This window comes from Miniopterus schreibersii, assembly GCF_964146895.1.
Source record: "Miniopterus schreibersii genome assembly, chromosome: 1".
NCBI lineage: Eukaryota > Metazoa > Chordata > Mammalia > Chiroptera > Miniopteridae > Miniopterus > Miniopterus schreibersii.
In genome coordinates, this window is record NC_138101.1 from 152,730,713 (window position 1) to 152,749,925 (window position 19,213).

General features: G+C 36.9%; 1 protein-coding gene across 1 annotated transcript in view; it reads right to left on the reverse strand.

Annotated features, from left to right (window-relative positions):
* The window catches only part of WDR72 (WD repeat domain 72), a 197,279-nt gene that overhangs the window by 108,635 nt on the left and 69,431 nt on the right, over positions 1–19,213 (reverse strand). Inside the window, exon 14 of the mRNA XM_081136486.1 lies at positions 16,881–17,080. Coding sequence (XP_080992612.1) covers positions 16,881–17,080 — 200 coding nt within the window. The remainder of the gene's footprint in view (positions 1–16,880; positions 17,081–19,213) is intronic.

Below are 19,213 nucleotides of genomic sequence, written 5' to 3' on the forward strand. Positions count from 1 at the left end.
TTGTTCATGAAAGGAAGTCAATCAACGAGATAACCTTCATTATTTTCTTTTTTTTAAAAAATTGCTGTACCCACCCCCAGCCTATAGAAACCCCAACCCCGATCAGTCAGCAGCCATCAACATCAAGACAAGACCCTCCACCAGCAAAAAGATTATGACTCACTGAAGGTCCGGATGATGGTTAGCATTTTTTAGCAATAAACTACTTTTTAATTAAGGAATGTACTTTTTTTTTTAGACATAATGCTATTGTATACTTAACAGACTACAGTATAGTGTAAACATAACTTTTATATGTATTGGGAAACCAAAAAATTTGTGTGACAAGCTGTATTGTGATATCGCTTTATTGTGGTGCTCTGGAACAGAACCTGCAATATCCCTGAGGTATGTCTGTACAAAGGGCAAAGTATATGGGAAGGAGCATGGTGATTCCTTCCCCTCTCCAGGTGAGGCAGGATAGCTAGATTAGGGTACCAGGCCCCTCATGCCTCCCCTCTGTATGGGAAGAGACCTGCAAGAGGAAGCAGGTTTGTAAGAAACTGCAGAGACAAACAAAAACCAGTTCTGCCCAGCCAGGCCAGGAATCCTGACTGAAGAATGACCTATAGCTAATTGTAAACCATTACAATACCATTAGCATTGCAGATAGACCAGTATCCATCCTGCACTAATGCTATGACACTTCCCAAGAGGACCAAATAAAGACAAAAATCCCTCCTCCTATTGTGAAGGAGGTGCTTCACCTACCTCACCCCAACTACGTCCATGGCCATCCAAAATTCGCCCTTCCTGAGTTCTTCTTCCTAGCCCAAAATATATGCCTAGTCCCCCAAGACCCTTTGAGGCAACTAGCTTCTCGAGTCAGCCCGCACTCCCTTATCTGAGTGTGTACTTTCACTTTAACAAATCTCTGTGCTTTACTGAATCATTCTGTTTCACTTATGAATTCTTTCTTGTGAGGTGACAAGGACCTGGACACTGCCACTGGGCTGAAGCCTCTTTTGGCCTCCTCGTGAGTCTCTGACATCACAGGTGCATCATCCTCCCAGGACTTCTATGTGTCCAACAACCCGGAAGCTCTCTGAACCCTGTCCTTTTGAGTATTTATTGAGGTTTCACTAAATAGGCATGATTGATTAAACCATTGGCTACTGGTGATTAATTCAACCTCCAACTCCTCTCCCTGCCCTGGAGGTCAGTGTGAGGCTGAAAGTTCCCACCCTCAATGGACATGGTTGGTTCAGCCAGCAGCCAGCAGCCAGCCCCCATCCAGAGGCTATCCAGGGCCTTTCCAAAAATCACCTCATAAACATAAACTCCCATGTGGCTGAAAAAGTTTGATATGAAGAACAAAAGACACCCTTAAGGCTCTTATCCCTTAGGAAATTCCAAGGGTTTTAGGAGCTGTGTGTCAGGAACCATAGATGAAGACTAAAATACATGCTTATTATATCACACTGTCACAACAGCAGAGAGAGGCTGGTGACAGATTCAAACTCATACAGCCATTGATTTAACTAACCCAACTACTTAAGTGCCACAGTTTAAATTAGAACACAAATTGAGTATCCCACTCCAGTGCTCTTTCCAACATATAAAATGAGATCTCTCATGTTTATGTGCCTTATGTTTTTCTTAGAAATTCCTAGAAGACACTGAAGCCATTACCAGTTCCTGCTCCCCTCATTTTCTGAAAGGAGTCAGTAACTGAACAAACACATCATAATTCAACTTTGGTTTGCTTTGCATCCTATAAAAAACTCAGTGACACTAATAGAAAAAAGTACTCCATATCAAATTCAAAAGCAATTTCATTAAAAAGGCTAAATTACATGTGGCAAATAGATGCTTGTCCCATATACTCTCTTTAAATAGCAACTGTTTTCATCAATTTTTGTACTTCTCTCTGTATATAATTGTCAATTAAGATAACAAGTAAGGTTGTTAAATTACTCTGTACTCACCCCCTAGAGATGAAAACTAATTAAAAGAGATGTGCCTTAGATATGCTAATTTGACTTATTGCTAACACCTTTGCTTCCCAACTATGACATATAAGTCAGTGGCATCCCGCTGATGCTTTCCAAACATCATACTAATAAGCTTATAATTGGCCAAAAGGCCAGAAGGGAAGTAGGTTGAAGAAAAAATAACTTAGAATTGGTTTACCACAAAGCAGACCAAAGGACAAAAAAAAAAAAAAAAGTGCTTCTTCTCTTTGGAATGATTCTTATGTATTTACATAAAGTATAACCAGCCAAACATTGATTTGGGGTATAAATCTCTATATAGGCACCAGATATCTCAGTGAATTCAATTTAACATATATTTTTTAAATTGAAATCAATACCTCAAGAATACCCTCACTCATGTAAAAAAGAAAAAAAGTGTATAATTTAAACTAAAGTTAATGAAATGCCTGAGGTCATGACTTCTTTCAAAGGACCATATGACAATAAATTGCCACATATCTAGTAATTGATCAACAAGATCAAGTATGAAGACTATCTTAAAGAAGTTGGAGTGGGGGATATAAAAATCTCCAAAAAGCCCAAATAGATGTTATAAACCAAGGCTCAAAAATGGAGTGAAAACAGTTATAACATTTAGCAAAGAGGGAGCATTACAACAATATCTGTTAATAAAAATACCAAATATAGTTTTTCCAGTGAAAATCATATATTCCTCTTTTTGTAACCTATTTCACTGAATTATAATACAATCTAATCACAGTCTTGCCTACTGCAGGGGTTAGAAAACCATGGCCAACAGGCTAAATATTGGCTACCACCTGTTTGGGGTAAATAAAATATTCTTGGAACACAGAAAAATGTATTTGTTTATATATGATCTATGGCTGTTCTGGAATTATAAAGGCAGAGTTGAGTAGCTGTGACAGAGACTGTATAGTCCACAAAGCCAAAAATATTTACAATCTGCCCCTTTACAGGAAAAGTTTGCCAACCCTTGGCCTGTTCTAAATTAACAGAAATTTTAAATGTATACAAAAACATTTTTCTAGCCAAAACCACAATATAAATATAAATCATGCAATTTAAGGTGTTAAGTCCCCTTAATTCAGGTAAGTTATATTTTAACAAAGGACTTGATTGTGAGGTTATATTGGTTGTTTGCATGTCACTTATGTGATCTTTCACTACAAATATAAGTTGTTCTCAGATGTCCAAGGACAGGTTCAAAGACTTTCTTTTCCTGCAGGATTATAAGACACAGTCATCTTCCAGCATTCCCACTGTAAATCTATCTCTGGTCATATCATCTTCTCATCAATCCCCTACTGTAGTGTGGGCTTTTGGATCTGCTCTTTCCCCATAGCAAAAATGTATCCATCAAGGTTTAGACCTAATATTATTTCCCGCATTCTATCGATAGCATCAGTTTCACCGTTTACAGGGGTTCTCTTGGCATTTTGGGATGTAGGTCTACCAGAGCACATACATTCTATCATGGTCTTTACCAATTTGGTGTTCAAAATCTCAACACCAACTAACAATTTCTTTCTCTCTCTCTTTTTAAAAAAAAATTTTACTGAATTTATTGGGGTGACATTGGTTAACAAAATTATATAGGTTTCAAGCATACAATTCTATAATACACCATCTGTATATTGTATTGTGTGTTCACCACCCAAAGTCAAGTCTCCTTCCATCACCATGTATCTATTCCCCCTTTACCCTCTTCTATATCCCCCAATAATTTCCTTCTCTTGATACAACTATGCAATAGCTTCCTCTTTCTGACACAACCCTCTCCCCTAATACAATTTTCTACATAGCAACCAAAATGATCTTCTCCTTTCTTTTTAATTAATCTTTATCATTGAAGGTGTTACAGATGTCCCCTCTTTCCCCCCATTGACCTCCTCCATCAAAACAATAAATCAGATCCCATCACTGCTTTTGAGTAAAACCATGAAAAGACTCCCCTTAGTACTTAAAATAGAACTCAAGCTCCATACTTTGGATTACCACACCCAACATGGTCTACAGCACCTCACTCTCCAATACCGACTTCTAATTCTCTCCCCATATGCTTCTCTCCAGTAACACTGGCTTTGGCTTCATTGCCTACGTCAAGCTTATTCCTTCTTTAGGTCTTCTGCTTTGCTTGGAATATTCTCCCCCTGCCAGTCACATGGTTAGCTGGCTCCTTCTCATTCAGGCAGTATAAATGCTACCTCCTCCTCTGACCGCTGAGTCTAGAGTAAGTCCCCAGGCATGTCTATCACGCTACCTGTTGTTAATTCCCTGTAGAGACCTTAGCACTATCTGACATTGTTTTGTTGTTGTTGTTTTTGTTTAAATTATAGTCTATCTCCTCTCCCCAGAAATGTTAAGCACTGTGAGCTCCAGGACATTGTTGAAATTCCTAGTATCAAGAAAAGTGTCTGGCACATACCAGGTATTCATTGAATATCTGCTGGATAAATAAAGTATTCTGTTCTCTATTCCATGCTACAAAATTTACATAACATACAAACATAGCAGTTCTTTGTTTTCAAGGAGTGTAAGGCCTAACTGAGAAGGTAAGACAAATACATACTTGTAAAACAACCAGGTAATGCATAGTTAATTGGCAGTTGCATGTTAAATAGTGCAGGCAGATGCTGTAGTATGGGTGGGATTTAAAACAGGTGGAGAGGAGAACATCTCCTGTACGTGAGACTGGGCAGAAAGGGACACACAGAGAGCAGAGTCAGCAGGGCAGCCGCGAGGAGGAGCATGGGCTTGTCGGCGACTACTGAGCTACCTCCTCTCTGGAGGCAAGCAGGCAAGGAAGAGCAAACCCTATGAGGCTTGGTGTCTCCTGTGACTGCTAATCTGACATGTTACTCTGCGTTCCCACAGTAAGGAGCTACCTACAAGCATTTGCTGTCAGACACATCACAGAGTGGAATCAGCCCTCTCCTCACCAACCTCTGATGAGAGGGAGAGTTCAGCAATTTTCCCATGATCTAGGAAAGTAGGAAGCAATGTTTGCCTCTTCAGGGATGCGGGATAGTGCCAAAAACTCTGCATCTGGGAAATAAAACATAAATCGGGCCTCTTCATATTTATTACACTTACATTTCTAAAAGTTATTACAAAGCCGTTGATTAGATTGTAGCTGGCTTCAGGGTTTTTGTATTGAGGTGAGGTCTTAGTAAAGTAATTATTTAAGGGAGGCAGAGGGCCCATGATATACAATATAATCCTCAGGCTATTTTTGAGAGCTTATTTTAGATAATTTTGTTGCTAGAAAAAAAGAGTCTGAGATTTAAGGACAAGTGAGTGGGGCAATAATATAAACTTTGTTGGTGTAAGAAACCATAAAACCAGTCTTTTAATCTTTCTTTATAAATCCATATCAGCTCACTGCTGCGCCCATCTTACCTATAGTGAATCATTTCTCCCTAACGTGCAAAACATCCTAAATTTCATCATCAGTGTTTAATAGATTTTTTTAAAACAAACTTTTGAATTGATTTGGACAGGGCTAAATATAGATATTCCTTATAAACTTTTGAATTGACTGGGATTGGTTCTAAATATCAGCAGGTAGCTGTTGTAACGGCCTCTTTGCTGTCACTATTTTTTATACTAGGTCACTCTCTTCTGTAAGATCAAGTCACGTATAAACCCAATTTGGACTTGAAGCAATTGACTGACTAAACATGTATTTTTTTTCTGGCAGTTATTTTCATTTTTTCTCCTTACAATTAAAAAAAAAGGAAGGATCCTCCACTTTCTTACCATCTATTTTTCACGTCTAGACTTCAGAGTATTCAGCCCATGTGTTTATTCAACAAGTATTTCTGAAGGCCTGCCTGTGTCAGGCGTGCTGGACGATAAACTAGTAAAGCTGGTCACTGGCCTCTTTGAGCTTATATTGTCATGTATAGCGGGGAAGATACAAAAATAAAACAAAAAGGATGCTGAGAGAGAGAATGTCATAGCGAAGTGACCTTGAAGCTCAGGCTTCACGGTAAAGAATCAGAGGGGAAAAAGCCTGGCGGAAGACCAGCAGCAGGGCAAATAAGAGTTTCTTTATGCAGGCCAGGCACCTGGGAATTAAATATCTGGGTTATGGTGCCAAATATACAGATGACATATTTCAATATATTTTTCAAGTATGCTTCATAATTTTGGATTATAGTCCAAGGATTGATACAAGTCAGATGAATAATAATTGAATGTCCATTTCCAAGCCTCTTTTCTTCCCCTCCAGGTCATGCTAGCGGAAGTCAAAAAGACTAATTCATAAACTGTGACGTGAGTTCAACAGATGGGAAAGTCATATGGCTGAAGAGTCTGTGTAATCTTTACAGGACACTTACCCTACCCCCACGATAAGCATCAAAATCAAATTTAAAACTCAGAAGGTATTCTTGCTAAGAAAAGAGAAGATGCAGTTCCCAGTTTAGTAGATACACTAAAAATCACACAATAATAATACTAGTTAGCATTTGAATTTTATGAATGTTTTGAAATACTGTATTAAAGAGATTATTTTCAAGGTTTTGATTATGCTTTAAAGTGACCAGAATTTGGAAACAAACAAAATGTCACCAGAGGATAGTGAAAATCAATGAAAAATTTTCCCCAGGTATCATTCATTAACTACTGGCTACACCTGCTTTAATTGTCAAGCCAGGAAACTTTTAACAATAATATGGTTTTGTATGTTTTCTCTGAATGGCATTCAGCACATCCTGAGAATGGGAACAAGAAGCAACCATATTAAATGATTTATCAAGAAGACATCAGGCAAAAGCTTGAAGGGGTATAATGTATCATTTATAGGTAACCAAGTACCAATGAAGTACTGAGACTCTGCTTAATTCTATTATACTTCATGAGTTGCCTATGAATTAAGCATCACTTATAATGCTTTATTTTTTTGCAGATAGATAAAATAAAGGACCCAAATCCTTAGGTTTAATCCTTAGATTTTTGATAATTACTTCCTGTTACAAAGCTGAATTCTAATAAAGAATAATAACATAATGTTTTAGAATACAAGAGCTTAGTTCTAGAATCAATGAACACAGAAGACTAGTTTAAGGCAAAAAACTGTCCAGCTGTGGCTCCACAACTGGCCTCAACAACAGTGAAGCAAAGCATCATGTGGGGTGCTGAGTGTTATCTGGGCTCTCTCTTGGCGACACCCATTGAATATGCTGTACCTGATTCCAACTGCTCTCTTGAGTAAGACAGAAAGGTAGGATCATTTAAGTCAGATGTATATTTCAATGGCATAATTTATCACGTTTAATTATAAAAAGGCAAATAAAATTTTTACAAAATATCCTCAACATTGGTAGTTTTCTATTACTCTTATTACTAATTCCAAACATTCTTGATAACACCAGAAATTTCATGCCTAGGGTCAAAGCACGTTCTAAAGATTGGTTAAGCTTGTCATTAGCATAACTAGACATTAAAGCATAAAGAAAAAATATGCTTAAGAGAGTTAAAGACAAACAATTTGTTTCCATCTATAAACTTGACTTTATAAGTAATAGAGTTGAATGAAAGATAGGTCCTTGGTAATGAAAAATGTTGAATTGTCAATCACATGATAAATTTTGTGAAAGTTCTGGATTCAGCTAACTTCTTAGATTTGGAGAGCCGTATCAACTGTAAAATTATTTTCTTAGTTAAGCCTTATGATAATCATGTAGAAAGAGACAGGACCCATATTATTCTTTTCATACTCTGCCATACAATCACATGTTTGATGTCACACTATGATTTTTACAAAATAGGGTTTGGACTGAGAGCCAAGAGAGACAGATCTGCTGTAGCACAGATCAGCTCTTTGAAGGAAGAGACAGGGTGAAGGGGTCCCAAAGAGAAACAAAGAGCCTTGATTCATTACAGCTGATAAGAGCATTTAAGCAGAGGTTAAATGTTCCAGAATCAGAAGAGAATAATAGTCCTAAAATAGCAGTCACCGTGAGTTAGAATGACTTCTCATCTGTAGGCAGAATTATAAGAGTGCCCCAAGACTCCCAGACCCGGTAAAATATACCTTCTTCCAGTTATTCAAACACTAGGCACTGTTCTGAAGGGATTGTGCTGATGTAATTAAGGTTCCAAACCCATTGACTTAAAAATGGATGATTTGAGTCACCCTTACCTAATCACATTGAGTTTTTGAAAGCAAAGAGTTTTTTACAGCTTGTGGCACAGAGAGAAATCAGAGACTTGGAGTATGAGAGGAATTTGTATAAAGTTCTCCACTGCTGGCTTGAAGATAAAGGGGCTATGTGGCAAGGAGGTATGGCTACCAAAAGACAGGACTCTAGTCCAAACACCACGAGGAGCTGAATTCTGCCCATAACCCGAGTAAGCTTGCAAGAGGACCCTCAGCCATGGGAGATGTAGCAACCCAGCCCACGCCTGGATTTCAGCCATGTGAGACCCTGAACAGAGAACCAGCCAGGCTAGGCTGGACTCCTGGAACATGGGAAATGGTGATATAATAAATGTGTATTGTTCTAAGCCCCTACCTACATTTGTGTTCATTTGTTACATGGCAAAGAACACTAAAGCACCACCATCTCGAAGGGTGCAGGCAGAAGAACCCAGAGTGGTCATCAGGGAGAGTGGAGATTGAGGATTCTGGTTCCTAGAGGCAACCTGGAAGGAAGAGGTATATTAAGCCAGGTAGTCAAACAGAAAAATCAGAGATCCAAGCTAAAGGTAAATCTCATCAACTAATCACAGCAAACACAAGGAATTCGGAAATTCTGGGACTATAGCGGCAACCCAAACGAACGTTTAGTACATCAGACATCAAGCTTAGCTGACAATGAATGGGCTGGGGAGGTGAAGACAGGACAACATGGGAACCCAGCAGTGGGAGAAATCTGGCAGGTCAGGGCCTGGCGGCAGGGACCATCCATCAGTGGCTTCAGCTACACTGGGGCCAAGAGAGGGAGACAGGAACCAATTTACATGATTCAGTCAAGACTGGGCCTCAATATCTAAGCAAAGAAAGGAAAAGACAGGTAGCTTGACCACCTGCCATTCTAACATGCTATAGCGAAAAATAGAGGTCCTGGTAGACCTGTACCCCTCCATTACTTCTCTTTATTCATCCAAGATAATATTCCAGTTCAAGGAGCACAAAGAAAAACAAAATGTTGGTCACCAGAGAAAGGGAGGCCAGGTTTTGAATAATGAGCAGAGACCTCTAGTGGGAGCTGGGAGGAAAGAAATAAGGTGAGCAGGACCGTATTCCGGGAGCTTTCAAACTGGCCTTTGAAAAACCACTGGGTCTTGGGCAACATGGGAAGACAAAATGAAACAAAACAAAAACAAGAACAAAACAGAACAAAACAAAAAAACAACTAAAACTGTCAATGCTAGGTGGATGTGCCCAGAGTTTAGCATGTGGATAACAAGACCCTGCTGCTCATAGCAGCCTCTTAAGACCATTTTTTTTTTAATACCTGGTAAGAATAATGATACTTAAACTACAAGCTTATGCAAGATATTTTAATTTAGGGTTGAAACAGCCATTTTCATAAGCTTTACAGTCTGTAGAAAATTACAAAAAATGTCACTTATGTCGTTATTTGTATTTAATGTAATGAATGCCATTTGTGGATGCAGAGAACTGGCTGTGCCTTCAGGATGTCACTGTTAAGTGCAATTCAGAAAAATAGATGGGAATATTAGTTGGATATATTTTTCAATAAGTTCACGCTCCTAGTTTCAATGAAGGAAGCTAAAGTCTTAATACATTTTGTTTTTACCAGCATAGGGAAAATATTTCATTAGAATAAATGTGTTTTTGGTTGTTGTTGTTCTGAGAATTGCTTCCTGTTACATTTTTGCATTTGCTGCTCTCTTAGGACCAGTTTCAACCTAAGTCATTGGGACAGAAGGAGTGCTCCTGTTGGGCTTCCTTTAAATGGGTCCAGATGGTACTCTCAGTCAATAAGTGAGGTTACTAGCTTTTAAGAAGAAAGATTTTATTTTCCTTCTTTTCTTTCTTGTTATAAGCCACTAACCCTTTTAGTTAACTAAAGTTTGAATTTCTACAAACTTCGGCTTTTTACATCTGATATTACTGATGCAGAACAACTTGGTTACCAAGGAAACTGCAAGTTTCTATAAAGGGGTAACATTTACCATCACCTTTTAATCAGAACCAGCACGTAGCTCAATAACAGAATATCCAAGTCCACTGAAGTGAATTTCTGTCCCAGCAGACATAGACCTCTTTCAGTAGGATGAATTGGTCCATCTTTGGGTCTGACAAAAAGCTGGGTCTTAACATACTTGGAAATATCACAGGTTTTTAAAAAGGCGAAAACAATATGTAACTGAGAAGAATGAAAAGTAGGAAAGAAAAGAAGAAATGAGGAGAAAAAAGCCTGTAAACGGTTATGGGTGGGTAATATAGGATTGACATGATTACAGAATTCATAGTTTTAAAATATCTATATAAAATTATCAATGCAAATTTAAAGATATGTTTAATAAATTATGCTACACTGTCTTAGGTTAAGTTAACTACAAAATTATGCCTTTTATGTTTAATTTTATTCACGTTTCTATGCTAGAATCCCCACCCCACAAGTCAATTAATTACTATAATCAGAATGTTCAATTCAAGAAGGAAGTTATAATCTTAGATTCTCATGTTTCTTAAGGATTAATGAATATTGTGGGGTTAGAGGGAGAAACTGAGCTATATCTAGGCTAAATCTAGTATTAAAACAATGATGTAAACATTTATTTAGTAAAAGGATTTACTTTGGAATTAACAGAAGAGATAACATTTTTTGAAACCAGCTAACACCAAAGCAGAACAAATCCTTTCTCTGGTAGAAATCACAACTGCCTATCAGCAATTATAAAAACAATAACACTGACCTTGAATCAATCTTAAAGGTCTTTGTACACAATTATATTATCAGCTTTATGAATTTTCAGTTGCTATCTCAGCCACAAACTCAATAAATGCAAAGTTGGTTTGTTATAGGAAGATGGCTCTTTTTACAGCCTTCACTGAAAAAGGTTTTTGAGAAAGTACACAATTTATCAGCATTTTCCATGTTACAAAATGACAGTTCTTTTAAATCCTGCTCAGCACACTTTAGACAAAGACTTATGTTATCTCAGGTAAACAACAAAATTCAAAATCAAATTCAGTCAAAACTAGAAATGATTTAAATAAATTATATCTGCAATCTTGGGAAATCAACAGTCAGCTAAAAGGTTTTTATACCTCAAAATTTTTTATTCAACATCAGGATTCAAGGCAACTCTTCAAACAATTTTTTTTCTCATCTTGAGTATATAATTTCACTTTTTCCACTGTATCTTAAACATAATAAGTAGGAACAGTAGAGAATACCAACGAAAAAAAGATCCTTTGCATGTAGTTGTTGTAATTAACAGATTCAACATCTATTACTCTCAGCCAGGTATCATAGCAATCTTGTATTGCTGAAACTGCCAGAAAACTCTTCAAAACCAGCAAGAGTCTGCTTTAAGGAAATCTTGGACAACACTGAGGAGATTACTGGCTGTCAGCATCTGTGGGTGTTGCTATGGGCACAGCCACAAAGAACCCTGCCATCTCTACAAAAAGGTATACACACAGAGAAGATGGGAGGGACACAGAAGAGAAATTAATAAAGGGATCAAAAGAATATGTGCACCGGCAATATGGAATAGGCACATGACTTTGAGTCCATGTTTCACAATCATTCTTTTCTACTGAAGCTGGAGAATCCAAATTCAACTGAACTGTAATTGTGTCTAAACATGAACCAGGGGGTGGGAATAATATCCTAAAACTCTGCACTTGGACCACTTTATCACAAGTCTTAATTTGAAACTCAAAGTAAATTACATTTAAAATAATATTTAAACTTCCACTTATAAACCCCTGATAGCCGGTTATAAATGTACAGAAGAGAAAAGAACAGGTTACTATGAACAAGAACCCAGTATTGATTTTCGGCGGTGCAGTAAGGCATCTCCATTCTAGCTGGCTGCTGTCAAAGCCACTCTTTAACAGCTGGAGTCAAATTGCACTATTTACAGAAAGAGCCCTTGTCAAGTGGACCATAAGTATCCTAACAATACACTATTCAAATGGCACTTTGCCACACAAATTGCTGACTTGATGAATAACCTATGTCAATGACTAAGGCCAATATAAAAGTTTCATTTTTATGAGAGGTTTTACATTCACACATTAAGCAAGCTTTCCTCGAAGAACTATTAGGCTCTATATTTCAGGCCTTTGGACGCTGAAAATAATTAAAATCTGTTTAAATACATCAAGAGGACTTGACAACATTAATATGGATCTGGTGTTAACTACATTTGTCACACGAGTCAGAACAGTGCCCTTCTGTTCCTGGCACTTCCCACCGGCACGTGGGGCACAATGCGGGACTTAAACCAGCCACGCACCATGAAATACGAGCTTTCTCCCTTTGTGCCTCTGATTTATGTCCAACGAATGTTTAGATACAAGCAAGGCTTTGAAGTCCTGTGAGGAAATTCAAGGTTGCTTCTGTGTGCAAGGGGACAGCTGGAGTCACTGAATGGTGCGTTTCCTACTTTTCACAGTGACTCTAACCTCCTAAATTAGTTCTGAAACAAAGCTGTCACATGCTTTTCATAGTTGTCCTCAACATCGAGGCAACTCTTTGTACCAAAAAATGTTTAAAATCATACCACAAAGTGAGAAAAGGGGCATTCTTCATTAAGCAGCTGTAAAAAGAAGTATTAACGATTATAAAAATTTTTAACTTCAAAATAATTAAAACATTTATGTAAAATACTTATGAGAAATGGTTATACTCTCAAAACTTTGCATAAGTTCACATGTGTTCAAAAAGCAAATTGGCTGGTATATTTCTTCACTATTGTATATTTCTCTGTTCTATCACTAGGAAGGGTGTTATCACCTAGGTTAACCCTATATATCCAAAATATCATTTTAACATGTGGAGCGAGACAAATTTCAAGTGCTCAACAACCATGTGCAGTTAATGGCTACCACAAACAGTGAATTTCTAAATAATCAACCAGGGGGCAGTATTGGGCACTCACTGTATAGAAATCAGTTTTTTAAACAAGCATTCCCAGGACAGTACAATAGGTCTAAATTGTGGTAGTTAAAATAATCCAGTTTATCCTTTTACTCATTTTTCAGACAAGAAATGCAGATAAATAATTTAAAACTAACAAGCCAACAGACAAAACAGGCCTTCTCTCCTTAAAATATAACGAAACTACAAAGATTTATGCCATGTAGACACGATTTTAGTAAGATTGTTTATTTCCCAGTTTGAAGCTAATTTCCTCCCAGTGCAATTTAAACAGTTTCCATCTTGTTTTATTCTCAGCAGGATCTGAGAAAATCAGTTCCCCATCACTAATATGATATTGTATTTCTTTAAATCCTTTAAGACCTTAGCCCTCTCCTACCCCAAAGACTTTTTTCTTTGTCTAGCTGCACAAATTCAACTCCTCTAGCATTTCAAATTGGACCCATTTTTAAATGTTTTATTGTAGTTGTTGGTCTCTTTAAAACCTTTCCCCAAATCTATAGGCAGTCTTCAAATGCAAGAAGAAAATATGAATAGAGCCAGCTAATGAATTCCAAATATTGCCAAACACAAAGAGCTCGCTGCACAGATCTTACATGCTCTTCCTCCAGCTGGACAGTTCGCTCTACCATTCAAAAATGTTTCACTTGTGTTTCGCTAAAATCCACACTAAAAAGTCCTGAAACACAGGGTACCCTTAGACAGTTCTAAATTTCACATTATTATCATCCTTCATTTTCCCCACCTCTAAAATGAGGGTTATTTAAATCCTATTCTGCTAAAAACTCATGAAGCATTTTACTATATTAACAATAAGGAAAATGGAGAACTTATAAGCACTCTTGAAATTTCATGCTTATCAAACTTATAAATAAGATTAAGATAAAACAATCTCAATGGCTCAAATCCTCAGAGAATGAAATGAAGAGATGCAGTCTGCAACTGCAGAAGAACAAATAACATTCTAGTTAACAGTAAGCTCATTAGAAGCATAGTAGATAGAACAAAGGAGGGGAGAGCCCTGTCTAATTCAATTCTCTTTCTCTATAGAGAGTGAAGGCTGGAAACTGTAGTCATCTAAGGTAAAGGGCAGCAGCTAAAAAAATAAAGTGGGAACCAGCCTAAGAGTAAGAAAACAAGACCCTGGCATTTTATTGCTTCCTGAAGTCAAGAAAGAAACAAAATTATGTAAAGAAAATGAAATCTATATATACTATTATCACTACCTAAAGGGTAGCTCTGAGGTCCTTCAAGAAATGGAAATAGCAATCTGTTTATCTTCTGGGCATTAAGCTAGTAAAATGGGCACTTAATGAATGAGATTTGCCCCTGCAGACCCTAGACAACTGACATGCATGAGTCAAGAGACATCTCCAAGGCCTCATCTACTGTCCTAATGTACAATAATTCCCACTATAAGATGCATGTTCTATTATGAATAGAGAGCAGTGAAGCCACATTAAGATGGGAATGCCTGGCAGTCCGCTGGGCTCACTAACTGGGCTCTATGTATTCCAACCTTATAAGATATAGTATAAGACTAAGACTTTATGACTTCACTCCTCACTTGTGAATGTTAAAGCTTTATCATATTGATATAATCATCCTTTTAAAACATGACCTCTTTCAAGTTAAGAACATGAGCAATTATTTTGGGAAATCTAAAAACAATTTGACTAAATAAGATAAAAAAAAGTGGCTGTTGCCTAATTGCTGGTTTCAAGATCTGAAGGAGGAAAGTATAAACGAAAGTAGGTGGCCTAAATAGAGTGTTAAAAATAGAAATCCAAAATTTAGGGATTTTTCAATGTATATCAGTCTTGAACAAGGGAGATAGTACCTTAGTGGGCTGAAAGGGATGAGCGCATTAGACTTGTCGAGTTCAATGAGTGAATACCCACTGACTCCATGGCCATCAGTGGCATACAGAATTCCACCTCCCTCCTCTCCTCCATTCCCGTAGCTTTGCTACAGTGACACTGTGCTGAGTTGCAACCAGAATTGCAATTATATTTATTATTATAAATTAAATGATAATCATTCTAGCTTATATATTCATTTCTTGGGTGTTGGTTAGTGTGACTCAGTTCTTAGAAGGTTGATAAACCCTGGCCTCAAAATCTAAATCAAACCCAGCTGGAGTGGCTCAGTGTTTGAGCATCAACCTATGATCCAGGACAACAAGGTTCGATTCCTGGTCAGGGCACATGCCGGATTGTGGGTTCGGTCTCTAGCCAGGGGCATGCAGGAAGCAGCCAATCAATGACTCTCTCTTATCATTGATGTTTCTATCTCTCTCTCCCTCTCCCTTCCTCTCTCTGAAATCAATAAAAACATATTTTTTAAAAAATATCTAAATCAAGTCTCTAAACCTAAAAAGTTGAAGATAATACACTGGTGGCCCTACCCCCACCCTGCAGCTTTGAGGCAGAGCTTGAGCAGCCAACTGGTTTTTCTTGAAGATGACACATCTCTTTGCTTCTAATTATATAGTATGTAGATGAAATGAAATTTTACTTAAAGTCCTTATTAATGATATTTAACAGTCTTCATATCACTAAAATAATGGAAAATGTTAATAACATGTAATTTAACATCAGCTAAAGTTTGACTTTGAAATCTCACTCCTGGAAATATGTTCTATTAAATAATATTGAAATGAAAAAAGCTTAAGTTTATAGATGTTATTCATAAAAGTGAGACATGAAACACAATCCAAATATTAAGCCACTGAAAAATAATTCATATCAGTAATAGTATATACACAGTATATAGAGCATGATGCAGCCATTAAAAAAACAGGTGATAATATGAGAAAATATTACAGCAAATATATGCACATATATGGCATAGTTATAACAAGATGAGGTGATAACTTAGAGGTAAAGATGGGAAAAAGTTAGAAGAGTTCCTTAAAGAAATCAGATTGAATTACTATGTCATATTTGTTGGTTTTTTCGGGTGTTGTTTTTTGTTTTGTTTTTTTTGTATTTTTAATTGATTTTAGAGAGAGAGGAATCAGGAAGAGAGAGAGAAACATTGACGTGAGAGAGAAACATCAATCTCATGATTCCCCTATGCATCCTGACAGGGGATCAAACCCTTACCCTAAGTAGTTGCCCTGACTGGGAATCGAACCTGCAAACTTTTAGTCTACTGGATGATGCTCCGACCAACTGAGCCACCTGGCCAGGGCACTATATCATATTTAGAACTAAAAAATAATAAAACTCACCCAATATCTGTGAAGCTGGCTGACTTGGTTTATGAAAACAAATGCAAACTCCATCATTGTGTATTAACTGAGACTTGGAAGCCTAAAAAGCTGGTGATGCTAGAGATGCTGAGTGTATCTAAAGAATTGTACACATGATGATCCAGTTTTTCTGATACATTTTTGCTTTATTTGTAATTCACATTATAAAAAGAGGTCAAATACTCTCAACTAAAAAAAAAGAAGAAATGAATCTAGACCACAGAATGTAGGTTTCTTTCCCTCTTATCGATGGAAAAACCATCTAGAGTTCAAGAGTTAATAGAAAATTGGCTTAATTTTGATAAGCTAGAACCTGTCCTATCAAAAAGAATGCTATACCAAGAGTGATAATCACTCAGAAAGTTATCCTGATTAACCCAAGACCACTTGGTAGCTATGTCTGGTAGATGCGATCATATCCGAGTTCTTGTTTCTGTGCTGATATTTAATTGCCATGTACTTATGAAGGCATATTAGTTCTTAGTCAGGGTTGTGATTTTCTTTGTAAGCAGCAGCTTGATTCGAACTTACCTTACATGAAGACTCCACCTGCATAGCAGGGCAAGGCGTTGGCCCAAACTGGTAGGAACTGGAGGATTTCTGTTCTACACTTTTGTGCTTATGCATCTCTGAGGCAACTGAAAGTACAGCCTCAGGCTTTAGAAACTGTGAATCATCACAATTAAGAATAATTCTTGCTCTTTCTCCCGTCTCATGTCTTTCCAAAGTGCCTGGAAAATGAGATTAGAAATAAAAATGTATGCAAAATATTTACCCCCAAAGAATGAAAAGAGCAAAACACTTTTAACAGAAAATCATAATTCTTTAAATTATCATGCCCAACTATCTTTTTCAACAAAAGAAAAACAGCCTGGTAGCTTTCTCTATATTCAAATCATGGCCTTACAAAGGCTGAAATTATGGACTTGAAAAGCTTGTCTTCATCTGTGTGCTTTTTCATCCACTGAAATCAACAGTGTATTCAACAGTCTTAAACAATAAAATCTCTTTCGTATTATACAGTACGCAAGTGATCAATAACAAAACACTGTGGAATGTTTTAGTGCCGCCCCTTAGTGTACTAACTCACAAACAACAGAGAATCCACAGTGCTTTGCTTGGGTTCCTAAACTCAGAAGGTTTCCATTGGTGATAGAATTCAAGTGATTCCGGCAAGTAAGGACACACATGCTTTGTATCACTACCCCCCTCACCCAAGTGTCCTCACAGCTTCAGGAATGCAGGCCACTCGAGGGTGCTGTTGTAGTTACGTTGGTATTGTAGCTCTTATAACATTGGCCTTTATCTCTTACGTTATTAAAAGGGGGGGAATTCCTTTGCCCTCTTCTCTGCCATTCGTGCAGTTTCAGAATTTCAAGGCTCTGGCAAGTTCAATTTAGAGTTAAAAGGAACAAATATAAAACAGAGCAAAAGTATCAACAAATAATTCACAAAGAATTAGTGTTGTTATAAAATACAGCTCCATATGCTCAGTGAAATCTCAAAAAAAAATATGAATTGATCATGACCATTATCTCATATCAATTATGAATACATTTGCATTTCTCATATCATATTAAATATATAGCCTATACCTACTAAGTAAAATAGTTAAGGAAAATTAACTTGACATACAATCTAAATACAGATTTTATTTCATACTATTCTTTACCTATCAATGAGAAAGAAATAGTTGCACTATTTGCTAAGAAGGAAAAAGATCATTGTTACTGATGGTATTAAGAAAATATGAGGCAATTACCAACAGAAAATAGATATAATGATTCTATACCACTATGTCTTTAGACAGGTAGATACATAAATTATGACCATCCAGCCCTCGTGCCTCCTCCTCTCCTAGGTCTTCCTTTACAGTAACTAAACTACTATTAGTTGGTGCTTTGAATTCTGAATCAGTAACAATTGCTATGCTAAAATATTCTGCAAAGATGTAGTCCCTAGTCCCTTAACAATGATATGTGCTTCATTTTAACCTTCCCACATTCATAAATTGCCATCTTTAACATAAAACATGACAAGCATGCTCTTTCTCGAAAGTTTCCTTTTCCACCAAGACTGATATGTCTTCAACAAATGAAGTCAGCAGCAACATCAAGAAAATCCTTTCTCTAAAGGATGACACCAAGAAGTGTTTCTCCAAGTAAAGATAATAGTTATTACTACTTCCTGAAAATGGACCCGTTCCAGAACTTGTCACTACAGCATCTGGTAAAAGTCACTGTCTTTATGAGAAATCTCTCTTTGAATAATGGTATCACCATTGATATTTTCTTCTCACAGGTTTTCTGTGGTTCTTCAAACTATCATTTTAAAAAGATTTTAAGAATTCTTGGAAAGAATTTATTATACTATAACACACATGAAATGTGCCTTATATAATTTTATATATTCATATGTTATTCTATACATAGTTCTTATACAAACAAACTCTTCCTTGTATTTCTTATATTTTTAGTGATAAAAAAAAGTTTATCTACAAACTTCAGCACTTGTAATCCATTTTCACTTATAGATAATCAGCTGAGCATCTATGTGCCACTCACTGCCAGATGCTAGCAACACAGAGTAAACAAAGACTCAATCCCAGTCCCTCTGGAGCTTACTGAAAATCTAATGTTAGTGCAGAAGCTAGAAACTAATCAGAAAACTAATTTGCTATATTTAAAGTAAGACATAAACTATTTTCACTACACACTAATAGTTATTCTATCACAATATTGGACACGTGGTTTTGTGAACAATAGTTTCCATCATGATTAATTGTAAAATACTTAAAATAGATTATTCTGTTTCAAAGAACTGATTGTGCCACAAATGTGACATAAGGAGTTGTTAAAATGAGC